Source organism: Choloepus didactylus, chromosome 13 (assembly GCF_015220235.1).
Source record: "Choloepus didactylus isolate mChoDid1 chromosome 13, mChoDid1.pri, whole genome shotgun sequence".
Classification (NCBI taxonomy): domain Eukaryota; kingdom Metazoa; phylum Chordata; class Mammalia; order Pilosa; family Megalonychidae; genus Choloepus; species Choloepus didactylus.
Window position 1 is genome coordinate 13470899 of NC_051319.1, and position 14532 is coordinate 13485430.

The 14532-nt window shown below is 36.4% G+C and overlaps 1 protein-coding gene across 3 annotated transcripts in view; it reads right to left on the reverse strand.

Moving 5' to 3' along the window:
• Positions 1-14532, reverse strand: part of WDR41 (WD repeat domain 41) — a 97541-nt gene that overhangs the window by 18187 nt on the left and 64822 nt on the right. For all 3 annotated transcript variants that reach the window (XR_005211397.1, XM_037801631.1, XM_037801632.1), the window contains exon 9: positions 822-1006. Coding sequence is in view for 2 of the 3 variants with exons in the window: in XM_037801631.1 (XP_037657559.1) it covers positions 822-1006 (185 nt within the window). In the remaining variant the exon portion in view is untranslated. The remainder of the gene's footprint in view (positions 1-821; positions 1007-14532) is intronic.

Here is a 14532-nt window from a genome sequence, read left to right on the forward strand (position 1 = left end):
TTTTTAATGCTATTCTTATATTCTTTTCTGTTTTAGTTTCAAAGTAAGAGCGGTACAAAGAAAACAAAATATGGATCATATTCTCCCCATCCAGAACACTACTACCAAATTTTTTAAATAAAAATAACATACATCCAATTAGAAGATTTAAACAGTATAGAAAGACACAAAACAAAGCAAGATAAAAGCCTCCCCCAATTGACAACTCAAACATTTCTTGTGATTACATTTAGGAAAGTAATCTCCCTTTGAAGACATTTTTGAGCCCCTGAGGCTAAAAGGAGTTTTCAGATTCAGTAACCCATTAGTAATAAATTTCTTACTGCAAAAAAGATGCAAAATATTTCAAGAGCATCACTGCTGAATATGAAAGAACCAAAATCAGCAATTCGTACATGATCATCTTGGGTCAGGATGCTAAGAGACTAAAAGAAGAACATTTCTGAAAAACTTAGTTTCCCTTACCTTTCTATGAAATGCACCAAATCTTTAAAAGGATTCTTTCCCACAATTGTTTTTAAAGCAATTTTAAAGATTAAACTGAAATCCTATGGGATTATTTAATCCAACATGAAATTTCAATATAGTTTTAAAATCTGTAGCTGTGTAATAACTTTCTTGCTTAAGGACAAAAGCTAAGATAAAAATGCTTTTGAAATGCAAGCAGTGCAATCTTCTAAAACAATAAGACCATTTTAATGCACAATTTTAAACTATGGGGAATGACACCTTTCTCTCATCATGAGATTTAATTTTAAGAATTCGAAATTGGATTTATTAAAAATGGCAAGTTTACAAGTATTTTATAGATTTTTTTTTACCTCTTCATCACATGTGAAATGATGGATGGAAATATCATTTGGTTTTTGACAAAGTTTTATTTCTTGCTGTGTGTCCAGCTGCAGAGAGGGGTTCCAGAAGTTTTGCTCGTAGGCCTGCATGGTCCAGTCCAGGATATCCCAGACAATCAGCTCTCCAACATGGGAGCCAGTAACAAAACTCAAATCTAGGCAAAAAATCACATATGCCTCATTATTGATCATTTTACCTAGGCTAAATGTAAAAATGAATGGACTGCCAACTAGTAATGTTCTATAAAACTACACCAATTAGAAAATGAGGTGTCTAGAGAAGGCCAAAGAGAAAGATTAATATAACAAAATAGACAGTCCAGAAAAAACGTGGATTTATACAGTTATTCAGTATATGATAATGATTGCATTTCAATTCAGTAAAAATCCTTCATGCTGGAATTTAGTTAACAATTTGTGGAATTTTTAAACATAAAAGAACCTTACCTTGCAACATATGCCAAATTAAGTTTCAAATAGATTAAAACATTAAAGGTACTTAAAGGATTGAAGAAAGTAAAGGTGAATACTTCTATGAATATGGAGTGGTAAAGGTCTTCAAAGGAGAAAGATAGGTAGGGGTGGGGAGAATAGATCAGAGCAAATATATGCTTGGCAAAACAAAACAGAACAACAACAACAAAAAAAAAAACACAAACAAATGACAAAAAGCTGTGGAAAATCTGCAGCTTAGATGTCACAATAGTATTACTATACTTAATACATAAGGAGTTCTTGGAAATCAGTAAGAACAAAATGAATCCCAGCAGGGAAAAAAAATGGACAAAGTACCTGAACAGGTGAAACAAGAAATGCAAACATTCCATAAACATGTGAGAAAATGTTTACCTCCCTTAATAATTAAAGAAATGTAAAATCAATGAGAGACCATTTATTGACTAGCAAATTAGAAAAGATTATAAAACAGGAAAATACCCAATGCTAGCAAAAGCAAAAAGCATTCTCATGCACCGCTAATGTCCTAGTATAAATTGGTACAATCTTTCCAAAGATTAGTTTTGTAATATGTATCAAAACCTTAAGAAAAAGTGTAAATCCACTGAACTAACAAACCCACTTGGAATTTATCCTGAAGAAAGGGGATCAAAGAAATACGAACAAGGTTATGATACATAGTCTTTAAAATCTGAAGATAACCTAAATATCTAATTGGGGATTAAATAAATAAACAGCACAAACAAAAAATGAAATAGTAATGCTATTATTGAAAACTAACTTGTAAAAGTATGCTTATTTTGATATGGAAATATATTCATAACATACTGTTACAAAATAGTACATGGTTCACATACACATACACACACATACCCAGTAAAAAGCTTTGAAAGATATCGACAAAATGTGAACAGTGTTTCATACTGGGTGGCTGGATGATTTTAATATTCTTTTTTATGTATTTTATGTTTCTCGTGATTTTCTCAACTTTCCACCATGAAAATGTATAACTTGTACAATAACAAGTTTTTAAAACCTTTAAAGAAAGTGAGATAAACGTGCCAAGTAAGACACTTCACAAGTTATACATCTGACAAAACAATGTACAACTGCTGAGACTAAAATTTATCTTAAAGGAATATAATTTATTTTGATTCTTATATATTCAAAGCAAGACAGAACAGAACAACGGACTATGAGTCCAGAAACCAACTTCTAATTTTGGCTCTGTTATTAGCCAGATGGGCTTTCAGAAGTCATTTAACCTTTCTCTTTCTTGGTTTTCTTATGAATTAAATGAAGATTGTTGTGAAAATCAAATTAAATAAATGTGTAGCCATTTTAAAAAGACATCAAATGTTATCTTTGAGACACTGGTATTATTTTGAGCCACTAGTATTATTCCACATTAATGGTATTAAAACATCCAGTTATGTGTAACTTAGGAAAAAGAGGTAAGTAATTATGATTTAATTATTCCATTTACCAAATAAACCAGCAGGACAGAAACCTCTAGTAATTGGATGAACAATCTCTTAGAAATCAAGAATTATCAGCAATCATACACATAAACTTTATTTTGCCTTGGTTCCAAGGTCATAATCAGTAGCTAATTAATCTCCAATTTCCACAGTTTATTAGCAGACTCTATAGAATTCATTCTGTGAAGAACTAAGTTCACTTCTCTTCTGTGTAGAGAACACGCGTCTGTTTTTAATACTGGGAAAGTCAAGGCAGTGCTAATATTCCAAGACCTTTTTTTCTACCTCTTCCCTCCTCTTCTCAAGTTAATTCAAACTCCAAAAGAACCAGAGAAGTTAATGAGTAAAGATTCCTCTTGACTCTTAACTCCACACCTGTAGTCATAACACAAAGTTAACTTAAACTACAGAGACTACACAGCTGCCTGCTGACTTAATCTGCCATCCAAGTAGCTGTGATTCATGTATGCAATAAAAACAAAGTATTAATGCACAGTTGGAATTTTTCACTAAAGACAATAGTGGCATTCACCTGAGTGAGCACATAGTTTATTACCATATAAATTATTTATGTTCCAAAATAGGTCACTCAAAATGTTTCACACCAAACAACTTCAATGATGTACTATTAATGGATAAATTCTCATCCTGCATAAGTATCAAAAGTCACTTAGCGAGGTGGGGCAAGATGGTGGTGTAGGGAGGTGTAGAATTTAGTTAGCCCTCTAGAACAGCAAGTAAATAGCCAGGAACAATTAGTAAATAGTCTGGAACAACTGTTGGGGGACATAAGTGACCGGAAACACATCTTACACCAGTCTGGAATGGGTGACAGGGCCAAGATCACAGCACTGAACTTTAAGTAAAGCCCCCCAAACTGCAGAGCTGGCACCCCCTCCCCCAATGGCACAGCAAGCTGAGCTGGAACACTTCCCTGTGGGAAAAAGTAGCGGTCTCTTCTAGGAGCAAGGGAAGGTAGCTCAACAAAGCTCCAACTGCAATTTTAATTAACAAATCTGGAATACTGAATACAAGCTATAAACACAGATAAACCTGGGGCAAGCAGGAAAGGAACCCTGAGGTCTCTCCCAGCAGAGAGGAGGCAGCGTGGATAGATTAAAAAAAGAGTAAAAACAGAGGGTTTTAGAGTCAGCTGACCCCAGAATACTGGAAAAGGGCTGTGTGCCAAGAAAAGGGGCACAGAGAACTGGGTACCAACACTGGCTCTCAACTGCCAAAACTACAGGGTTCAGAACTGGCTCTGAAATGGGGATTTCTTTCTTTCTCTCATTCTAAGTAGCTCATTAGAGATGAATATGCCTTAAGCATTTTCAATTGTTAGTGCTGACCCAGGCAACTGTGGAGTTAAGATAGTTAGACAAAAGAAGTAGTCAAGTGTAGGAGATAATTCCTAAAGGGCATATCTTCCCTAAGAAAAGGGGGAGGGGCAGGGCCCAGCTCAAGTGGCAGCCCTCCCTCAGAGAATTTAGACCTCAGGGCCTGGGAAAAAAAACAAAAATGACAGAACTAGCTTAAACTTGGCTTCTGACTCACCCTCAGAGCCAGGAAGGGACAGGTGCTGCTGAGACTTAAAGGCACCACAACTCTTTATGCTGGTGGGGCAAACACCATCTGCTGGGCAAGAGAGGAAACACATAGAGTCTAGAGGCCTCACAGGAAAGTCTGACAACCTGCAGGGTCTCAACCTCAGGGAAATATGATACTGACTACACTGTCCTGAGACCTGGGCCTGTCTGGTCGGGGCAAATCTGATTGCGGTAATCAAGGAAACCAGATGCCTAGACAACAAAAAAATTACGAGTCACAATAGGAAAAACAAAGATATGGCCCAGTCAAAAGAACAAATTTACACTTCAAATGAGATCCAGGAGTTGAAACAACTAATTAAAGATCCTCAAACAAATATGGTAAATCAATTCAAAAATCAAATCAGTGAGTTGAGGGAAGATATGGCAAAAGAGATGACAGATATAAAGAAGATACTGGGTGAGCATAAGGAAGAACTCAAAAGTTTGAAAAAACAATTGGCAGAACTTATGAGAATGAAAGACACAATAGAAGAGATAAAAAATACAATGGAGCCATACAACAGCAGATTTTGAAGAGGCAGAAGAAAGGATTCATGAACTGGAGGACAGAACATCTGAAATTCTACACACAAAAGAAAAGATAGGGAAAAGAAAGGAAAAATATGAGCAGGATCTCAGGGAATTGAATGACAACATGAAGCACATGAATATATGTGTCACATGTATCCCAGAAGGAGAAGAGAAGGGAAAAGGGGCAGAAAAAATAATGGAGGAAATAGTCACTGAAAATTTTCCATCTCTTATGAAAGACATGAAATTCCAGATCCAAGAAGTACAACAAACCCCAAAAAGAACAGATCCGAATAAACCTTCTCCAAGACACTTAATAATCAGACTATCAAGTGTCAAAGACAAAGAGAGAATTCTGAAAGCAGCAAGAGAAAAGTGATCCATCACGTACAAGAGAAGCTCAATAAGATTGTGCAGATTTCTCACCAGAAACCATGGAGGCAATAAGGTAGTGATATGATAAATATTTAAGACACTGAAAGAGAAAATCTGCCAGCCAAGAATTCTATATTTTTGAAGGCAAAATAGTCCTTCAAAAATGAAAATTTTCAGACAATGAGAGAGTTTGTGAACAAGAGACCTGCTCTACAAGAAATACTAAAGGGAGCAATACAGGCAGACAGGAAAAGTCAGGAAAGAGTGGTTTGGAGAAGAGTGTAGAAGTGAAGACTATCACTAAGGGTAGAAAGAGAAAGAGAGAAAAATAAAATAAAGATATGACATATAAAATCCAAAAGACAAAATGGTAGAGAGAACACATTATGTTGAGTGAAATTAGCCAGAAACAAAAGGACAAATACTCTCTTGTCTCACTAATATGAACTAGCACTAATGAGTGAACTTTGAGAGTTAAAGTTGAGAACATAAGTTATAGGAGATAGAAAGAGGGTAGAGATTCAGGCATTTGATACTGAAGGAGTACAGAATGTTCAACAGGATTGACTGTATGGATCCAGAAATGGAGAGCACAATACTGTGCGATGGTAGCACAGTATTGTAAGTACTCAGAACAAAGATGAATGTGAGTACGGATGAAAGAGGAAGGCTAGGGGCATGTATGACACCAGAAGGAAAGACAGAAGATAGAGACTAGGATTGCATAACTTAGTGAAACATAGAGTGGTCAACGATGGTGATTAAATGTACAAATATAAGACTGTTTCTAAAAGGGAGAACAAATGAATATCAACATTGCAAGGTGTTGAAAATTGGATAGTATAGGGAAAAAATACAATCAATGCAAACTAGGGTCTATAGTTAAGAGTAACGTTGTAATATGCTTCCATTAATTGTAACAGAGGCAATACACCACAGCTAAATGTCTGTAAGTAGGGGATATAAGGGAGTGTTATGGGATTCTTGGTGGTGGTGGTGTCTGACCTTTTCATTGTATTGTATTTTATTTTTTCTTCTTTTATTTTCTTTTATTCTTCATTTTTTTTCCTCCTCTTCCTCATTCTTCATGGAAGAAATGGAAATGTCCTTATATAGATTGTGGTAGTGAATGTATAAGTGTGTGATTATACTGCATATCATTGATTGTTTTCTTGGGATGGATTGTATGCTGCATGAATAAAATGCTTAAAAAATCAACAGAGGAACAAAAGAGCCGGAGAAAATGTGGAGAGAGGGATGTACCTATTCACTGTTGGGGGAAGAGCAGAATGGTGTGGTCCACTTGGAAGGCAGTGTGGTGGTTCCACATGAAGCTAAGTTGGAGTTGCCATATGGCCCTGCAACCGTTATCGGGTATATACTTGGAAGAAATGAGAAAAGGGACACAAATGAACATCTGCACACTGGTGTTTACGAAGGTAGAATTCACGATTTTCAATGGATGGAGGTGGCCTAAGGGTATATTGACTGACAAACAATGGTGAACTGTGGTGTATACATACAATGGAATATTGAGGGGTGGCAAAAAGGAATGAAGTTGTGAGGTATGCAACTAGGTGAATGGACCCTGAGAACAGTGTTGAGTGAAATAAGCCAGAAATGAAAAGACAACATTATACTGCCTCTCTAATATAGACTAACTCTAATGTGCAAACTCTGAGAATTGAATCTTAGAGCACAAGCTACCAGGGGAAGGCTTATTGTAAAGGTTCCTTGAACCTGAAAAAGAGATCAGAATTCAATTCAAGATATGAATGAAATGGACTTGGTTAAGACTAAGGTAAATCAGACTAAAGGGTAAAGGATGATAGTGACTGTGTTTTAAAACTTCAACTTCTGTGTGAGACCAAAGGAAGAGATGTTTATTTGGTGTAAAATCTCTATTTGCTGTAGCATACTATGTCATTTAACTTTTATGCTCAGTTTATTCAAACACCATAATTACATGGAACCTTGAATAGGGAGTGAGATCTGGTTGGTTTGTATAGGTTAGCATAAAGCCCTGATAAATCCCAGAGTAATTTGGACAGAGAATAAAAAGTATTAGTAAAACCCCCTTGAGGGACTGGGGGAAAATGTGGATGTATTAAACTTCTCCACCTGGAGAATTCCCGATAACCTCGCAAGCATTAGGGGCTCCAACAATAACATGTTAAAATATCAAAATTTCCAGGTCTCAGTAAAAGATTACAAAACATACAAAGAAGCAGGAAGGGATGGCCCTGCAAAGGAGAAGATTAAAGCATTAGAAACCATCAATGAGGAGGAACCAGACCTGAGACATACTAGACAAACTTTATAACAAACCTAAATATACTCAAAGAGCCAAAGGAAAAAATGGACAAAGAACTAAAAGAAATCATGAAAACAACAGATAAACACCAAAAAAATATGAGAGAGATGGAAATTATGAAAAGGAACCAAACAGAATTGAAGACCACAGTAACAGAAATTTAAAATTCTGGAGGGGTTCAAACGGCAGATTGGAGCTGGAAGAAGAAAGAATCAGTGAACTTGGAAAGACAACTGAAATCATCCAATCTGGGGAACAGAAAGAAGAATGAAGAAAAGTGAACAGAGTCTGGCAAACCTGTAGGACACCATCAAGTGTATCAATCAATGCATTGTGGGAATCCCAGAGGGAGAAGAAAGAAAGTGGCATAGAGAATACCCAAAGAAATAATGGCTGAAAAATTCCTAAATTTAACTAAAGATACGAATGTATACATCCAAGAAGCTCAATGAACTTCAAATAGGATAAACACAAATAGACACATACCACAGCATATTATAACCAAACTACCAAATGCCAAAGATAAAGAGAGCATTCTCAAAGCCAAGAGGGAAATATGTCATATACAAAGAAGCCTCAATAAGACTAAGTGCCAATTTCTCAACAGAAACCAAGGTGGCAAGAAGGCAGTGGAATGACGTACTTAAAGTGCTGAGAACAAAAAACTGCCAACCAAGAATTCTATATCCAGCAAAACTGTCTTTCAAAAATGAGGCAGAGAGTAAAGACATTCACAGATAAACAAAAGCTGAGAGAGTTCGTCACCACTAGACAGGCCCTATAAGAGATGCTAAAGAGAGATCTGCAGAGGCGTGGGTGTGGCGCAGCGGGACAACTCCAGGCTCGGGAGTAAGACGGACCAGGGTTCAAACCCCGGCTCTCACTCACCCCGTGTGGCCTTAACCGAGTGACTCAGCTTCCACTCCAGCCTTACAAAAGACCAGAAGAGACACAGCACCTAGAGCAGCTACTCAAAGAACTAAAGATGAACAATGAGACCATAGTACGGGATATAAAGGAAATCAAGAAGACTCTAGAAGAGCATAAAGAAGACATTGCAAGACTAAATAAAAAAATGGATGATCTTATGGAAATTAAAGAAACTGTTGACCAAATTAAAAAGACTCTGGACACTCATAGTACAAGACTAGAGGAAGTTGAACAACGAATCAGTGACCTGGAAGATGACAGAATGGAAAATGAAAGCATAAAAGAAAGAATGGGGAAAAAAATTGAAAAAATCGAAATGGACCTCAGGGATATGATAGATAATATGAAACGTCCAAATATAAGACTCATTGGTGTCCCAGAAGGGGAAGAAAAGGGTAAAGGTCTAGGAAGAGTATTCAAAGAAATTGTTGGGGAAAACTTCCCAAATCTTCTAAACAACATAAATACACAAATCATAAATGCTCAGCGAACTCAAAATAGAATAAATCCAAATAAACCCACTCCGAGACATATACTGATCACACTGTCAAACACAGAAGAGAAGGAGCAAGTTCTGAAAGCAGCAAGAGAAAAGCAATTCACCACATACAAAGGAAACAGCATAAGACTAAGTAGTGACTACTCAGCAGCCACCATGGAGGCAAGAAGGCAGTGGCACGATATATTTAAAATTCTGAGTGAGAAAAATTTCCAGCCAAGAATAATTTATCCAGCAAAGCTCTCCTTCAAATTTGAGGGAGAGCTTAAATTTTTCACAGACAAACAAATGCTGAGAGAATTTGCTAACAAGAGACCTGCCCTACTGGAGATACTAAAGGGAGCCCTACAGACAGAGAAACAAAGACAGGACAGAGAGACTTGGAGTAAGGTTCAGTACTAAAGAGATTCGGTATGGGTACAATAAAGGATATTAATAGAGAGAGGGAAAAATATGGCAAACATAAACCAAAGGATAAGATGGCCGATTCAAGAAATGCCTTCACGGTTATAACGTTGAATGTAAATGGATTAAACTCCCCAATTAAAAGATATAGATTTGCAGAATGGATCAAAAAAAATGAACCATCAATATGTTGCATACAAGAGACTCACCTTAGACACAGGGACACAAAGAAACTGAAAGTGAAAGGATGGAAAAAAATATTTCATGCAAGCTACAGCCAAAAGAAAGCAGGTGTAGCAATATTAATCTCAGATAAAATAGACTTCAAATGCAGGGATGTTTTGAGAGACAAAGAAGGCCACTACATACTAATAAAAGGGGCAATTCAGCAAGAAGAAATAACAATCGTAAATGTCTATGCACCCAATCAAGGTGCCACAAAATACATGAGAGAAACACTGGCAAAACTAAAGGAAACAATGGATGTTTCCACAATAATTGTGGGAGACTTCAACACATCACTCTCTCCTATAGATAGATCAACCAGACAGAAGACCAATAAGGAAATTGAAAACCTAAACAATCTGATAAATGAATTAGATTTAACAGACATCTACAGGACATTACATCCCAAATCACCAGGATACACATACTTTTCTAGTGCTCACGGAACTTTCTCCAGAATAGATCATATGCTGGGACATAAAACAAGCCTCAATAAATTTAAAAAGATTGAAATTATTCAAAGCACATTCTCTGACCACAATGGAATACAATTAGAAGTCAATAACCATCAGAGACTTAGAAAATTCACAAATACCTGGAGGTTAAACAACACACTCCTAAACAATCAGTGGGTTAAAGAAGAAATAGCAAGAGAAATTGCTAAATATATAGAGACGAATGAAAATGAGAACACAACATACCAAAACCTATGGGATGCAGCAAAAGCAGTGCTAAGGGGGAAATTTATAGCACTAAATGCATATATTAAAAAGGAAGAAAGAGCCAAAATCAAAGAACTAATGGATCAACTGAAGAAGCTAGAAAATGAACAGCAAACCAATCCTAAACCAAGTACAAGAAAAGAAATAACAAGGATTAAAGCAGAAATAAATGACATAGAGAACAAAAAAACAATAGAGAGGATAAATATCACCAAAAGTTGGTTCTTTGAGAAGATCAACAAGATTGACAAGCCCCTAGCTAGACTGACAAAATCAAAAAGAGAGAAGACCCATATAAACAAAATAATGAATGAAAAAGGTGACATAACTGCAGATCCTGAAGAAATTAAAAAAATTATAAGAGGATATTATGAACAACTGTATGGCAACAAACTGGACAATGTAGAAGAAATGGACAATTTCCTGGAAACATATGAACAACCTAGACTGACCAGAGAAGAAACAGAAGACCTCAACCAACCCATCACAAGCAAAGAGATCCAATCAGTCATCAAACATCTTCCCACAAATAAATGCCCAGGGCCGGATGGCTTCCCAGGGGAATTCTACCAAACTTTCCAGAAAGAACTGACACCAATCTTACTCAAACTCTTTCAAAACATTGAAGAAAATGGAACACTACCTAACTCATTTTATGAAGCTAACATCAATCTAATACCAAAACCAGGCAAAGATGCTACAAAAAAGGAAAACTACCGGCCAATCTCCCTAATGAATATAGATGCAAAAATCCTCAACAAAATACTTGCAAATCGAATCCAAAGCCACATTAAAAAAATCATACACCATGACCAAGTGGGGTTCATTCCAGGCATGCAAGGATGGTTCAACATAAGAAAATCAATCAATGTATTACAACACATTAAAAACTCGAAAGGGAAAAAATCAATTGATCATCTCAATAGATGCTGAAAAAGCATTTGACAAAATCCAACATCCCTTTTTGATAAAAACACTTCAAAAGGTAGGAATTGAAGGAAACTTCCTCAACATGATAAAGAGCATATATGAAAAACCCACAGCCAGCATAGTACTCAATGGTGAGAGACTGAAAGCCTTCCCTCTAAGATCAGGAACAAAACAAGGATGCCCGCTGTCACCACTGTTATTCAACATTGTGCTGGATGTGCTAGCCAGGGCAATCCGGCAAGACAAAGAAATAAAAGGCATCCGAATTGGAAAAGAAGAAGTAAAACTGTCATTGTTTGCAGATGATATGATCTTATATCTAGAAAACCCTGAGAAATCGATGATACAGCTACTAGAGCTAATAAACAAATTTAGCAAAGTAGCGGGATACAAGGTTAATGCACATAAGTCAGTAATGTTTCTATATGCTAGAAATGAACAAACTGAAGAGACACTCAAGATAAAGATACCATTTTCAATAGCAACTAAACAAATCAAGTACCTAGGAATAAACTTAACCAAAGATGTAAAAGACCTATACAAAGAAAACTACATAACTCTACTAAAAGAAATAGAAGGGGACCTTAAAAGATGGAAAAATATTCCATGTTCATGGATAGGAAGGCTAAATGTCATTAAGATGTCAATTCTACCCAAACTCATCTACAGATTCAATGCAATCCCAATCAAAATTCCAACAACCTACTTTACAGACTTGGAAAAGCTAGTTATCAAATTTATTTGGAAAGGGAAGATGCCTCGAATTGCTAAAGACACTCTAAAAAAGAAAAACGAAGTGGGAGGACTTACACTCCCTGACTTTGAAGCTTATTATAAAGCCACAGTTGCCAAAACAGCATGGTACTGGCACAAAGATAGACATATAGATCAATGGAATCGAATTGAGAATTCAGAGATAGACCCTCAGATCTATGGCCGACTGATCTTTGATAAGGCCCCCAAAGTCACTGAACTGAGCCATAATGGTCTTTTCAACAAATGGGGCTGGGAGAGTTGGATATCCATATCCAAAAGAATGAAAGAGGACCCTTACCTCACCCCCTACACAAAAATCAACTCAAAATGGACCAAAGATCTCAATATAAAAGAAAGTACCATAAAACTCCTAGAAGATAATGTAGGAAAACATCTTCAAGACCTTGTATTAGGAGGCCACTTCCTAGACTTTACACCCAAAGCACAAGCAACAAAAAAAAAAAAAAAAAAAAAAAAGAGAGAGAGATCTGCAGATTGAAAGGAAAGGACAATAGATAATAGATTGAAGCCACATGAAAAAATAAAAATCTCTAGTAAAGATAATGACATGGTAGATATAAAGACCAGTACTAGTGTATTTCTGATTTGTAACTCCATTTTTTTTTCTTTTTTACTTCCTACAGAGTCTAAAAGGCAAATGCATAAAACGTAATTATATTTATGGACTCATGATATATAAACATGTAGTTTTTGACAAGAACTACATAAAGGTGGGGGGACAGATGAGTATAGGAACATCATTTGTGTATACCATTGAAGTTAATTTGGTATCAAAGCAAACAAGATTACGACAGATTTAGGATGTTAAATTTAATCCCTAGTATTTTGTAGTATTTTGGTAACTACAAAAAAATATTGGTGGATATGCAAGTTCATAGAGACAGAAATTAAAAGTATAGGTTGCCAGGGGTGGGGGCATGGGCAATGCGGAGTTAATGTATAATGGGTGTAGAGTTTCTGTTTGAAGACATGGGAAAGTTTTAGTAATGGAATGTGGTGAGGGTACCACAATATTGCTATTCAATGTTGTACTTGGGAGTGGTTGAGATGGGAAGGTTTGTATTGTACCTATCTTCCCACAATTATAAAAAAAGGGAAGGGATAAAGGGAGGGAGGGAGGGAGGAAAGGAGGAAGGGAGGAAGGAAGGAAGGAAGGAAGGGAGGGAGGAAAGAAGGGAGGGCAACTAAAGAGACCATAACAATTAAAAGCAACATATGTGACTGGACAGAATCTAGCAAGGGAGGAAAACAGACTCCACAGACATCTGAACATATTAAAAAACTGGAATTTAGACCATAACATTAAATTTCTTGAACTTGATACTGCACTTAAGGTATTTATGTAAGTGAATATTCTTGTTTGTAGCAAAAGTATATGGCAGTATTAACTGTTCAAGGAGCATGATCTATACAACCTACACTCAAGTTTTCAGAAAACAGATTGATAGACAGACAGATAGAAGTATAGACAGAATGATATGGCAAATGTGGAAAAAATGTTGAAATTAGTGGATCTGGGTATCTGGGGGGTTGGGGGTAAGAAAAGATTGGCGTTATCTAAATGGAGTTTATATTGTTTCTGTAACTGTCCTGTAAGTTTGAAAGCATTTCAAAATGAAATTTTTAAAAAGTCACACAGTATGAAAATCTTACCTGGCATCTGTCTACTCATCACTACAAATTAGTACTTACCAAGACTTAGGGATTACTGTACCATCCTGACAGCACAGAACAAGAAAAGTAACAAAATACAAAAGAAGCACCCAGAGCCTTCTGCCAGAAGAGGTTAGCAAGTTTTCTTGTTTGACTGTCTTAGAAAACCTTCAGTCCAGGCATTCAAATCTTTTTAGTAAACCTGGTACAATGGTACCGTGGTACTTGACTGCTTTGAAACTTGTCAAATTTGGTACTCAATGTATTTTGACATGAAAATTTTGTCTTGGTACTCATGATTTGTCTGGTACTTGAAGCACAAGCTAGAACTTGTCAGTGTCTGTTGCCTCATGATTTGTTAACCTTTCCAGCCAAAAACAAAGGTCACACATTAACTCTTGCCCTGTGCACATCTCTTACAGTCTTACCTTAGCTTCTGTGGTCATTTTGTGTATTTTGCACTTTTTTTCTCATCATGGGTCCTAAGAAAATGAGCAGTGATAGTGCTGAGGAGCTGTAGGTATTGCAGAAGCAGCAGCAACTAGAGGTTACTGAAGAGATTTCTTCAAGTGAGAAGGAGATAAGGGAGGATGTCCCCAGTTCCTTGATAAAAGAAATGTGTGCAAAATGGGCAGTTTCAAAACTTTGTGGAGAAGTACCAATTGGACAGAACTCTGACAAGCAGAAATATGAATTTATTGAATGACCGAACAATTTCACATTTTGAGGATTTCTGAAAAGAAGACAGAAGCAGTCCTTATTGGATAAGCTTTCAGTGAAGGTGACAAAGAGTG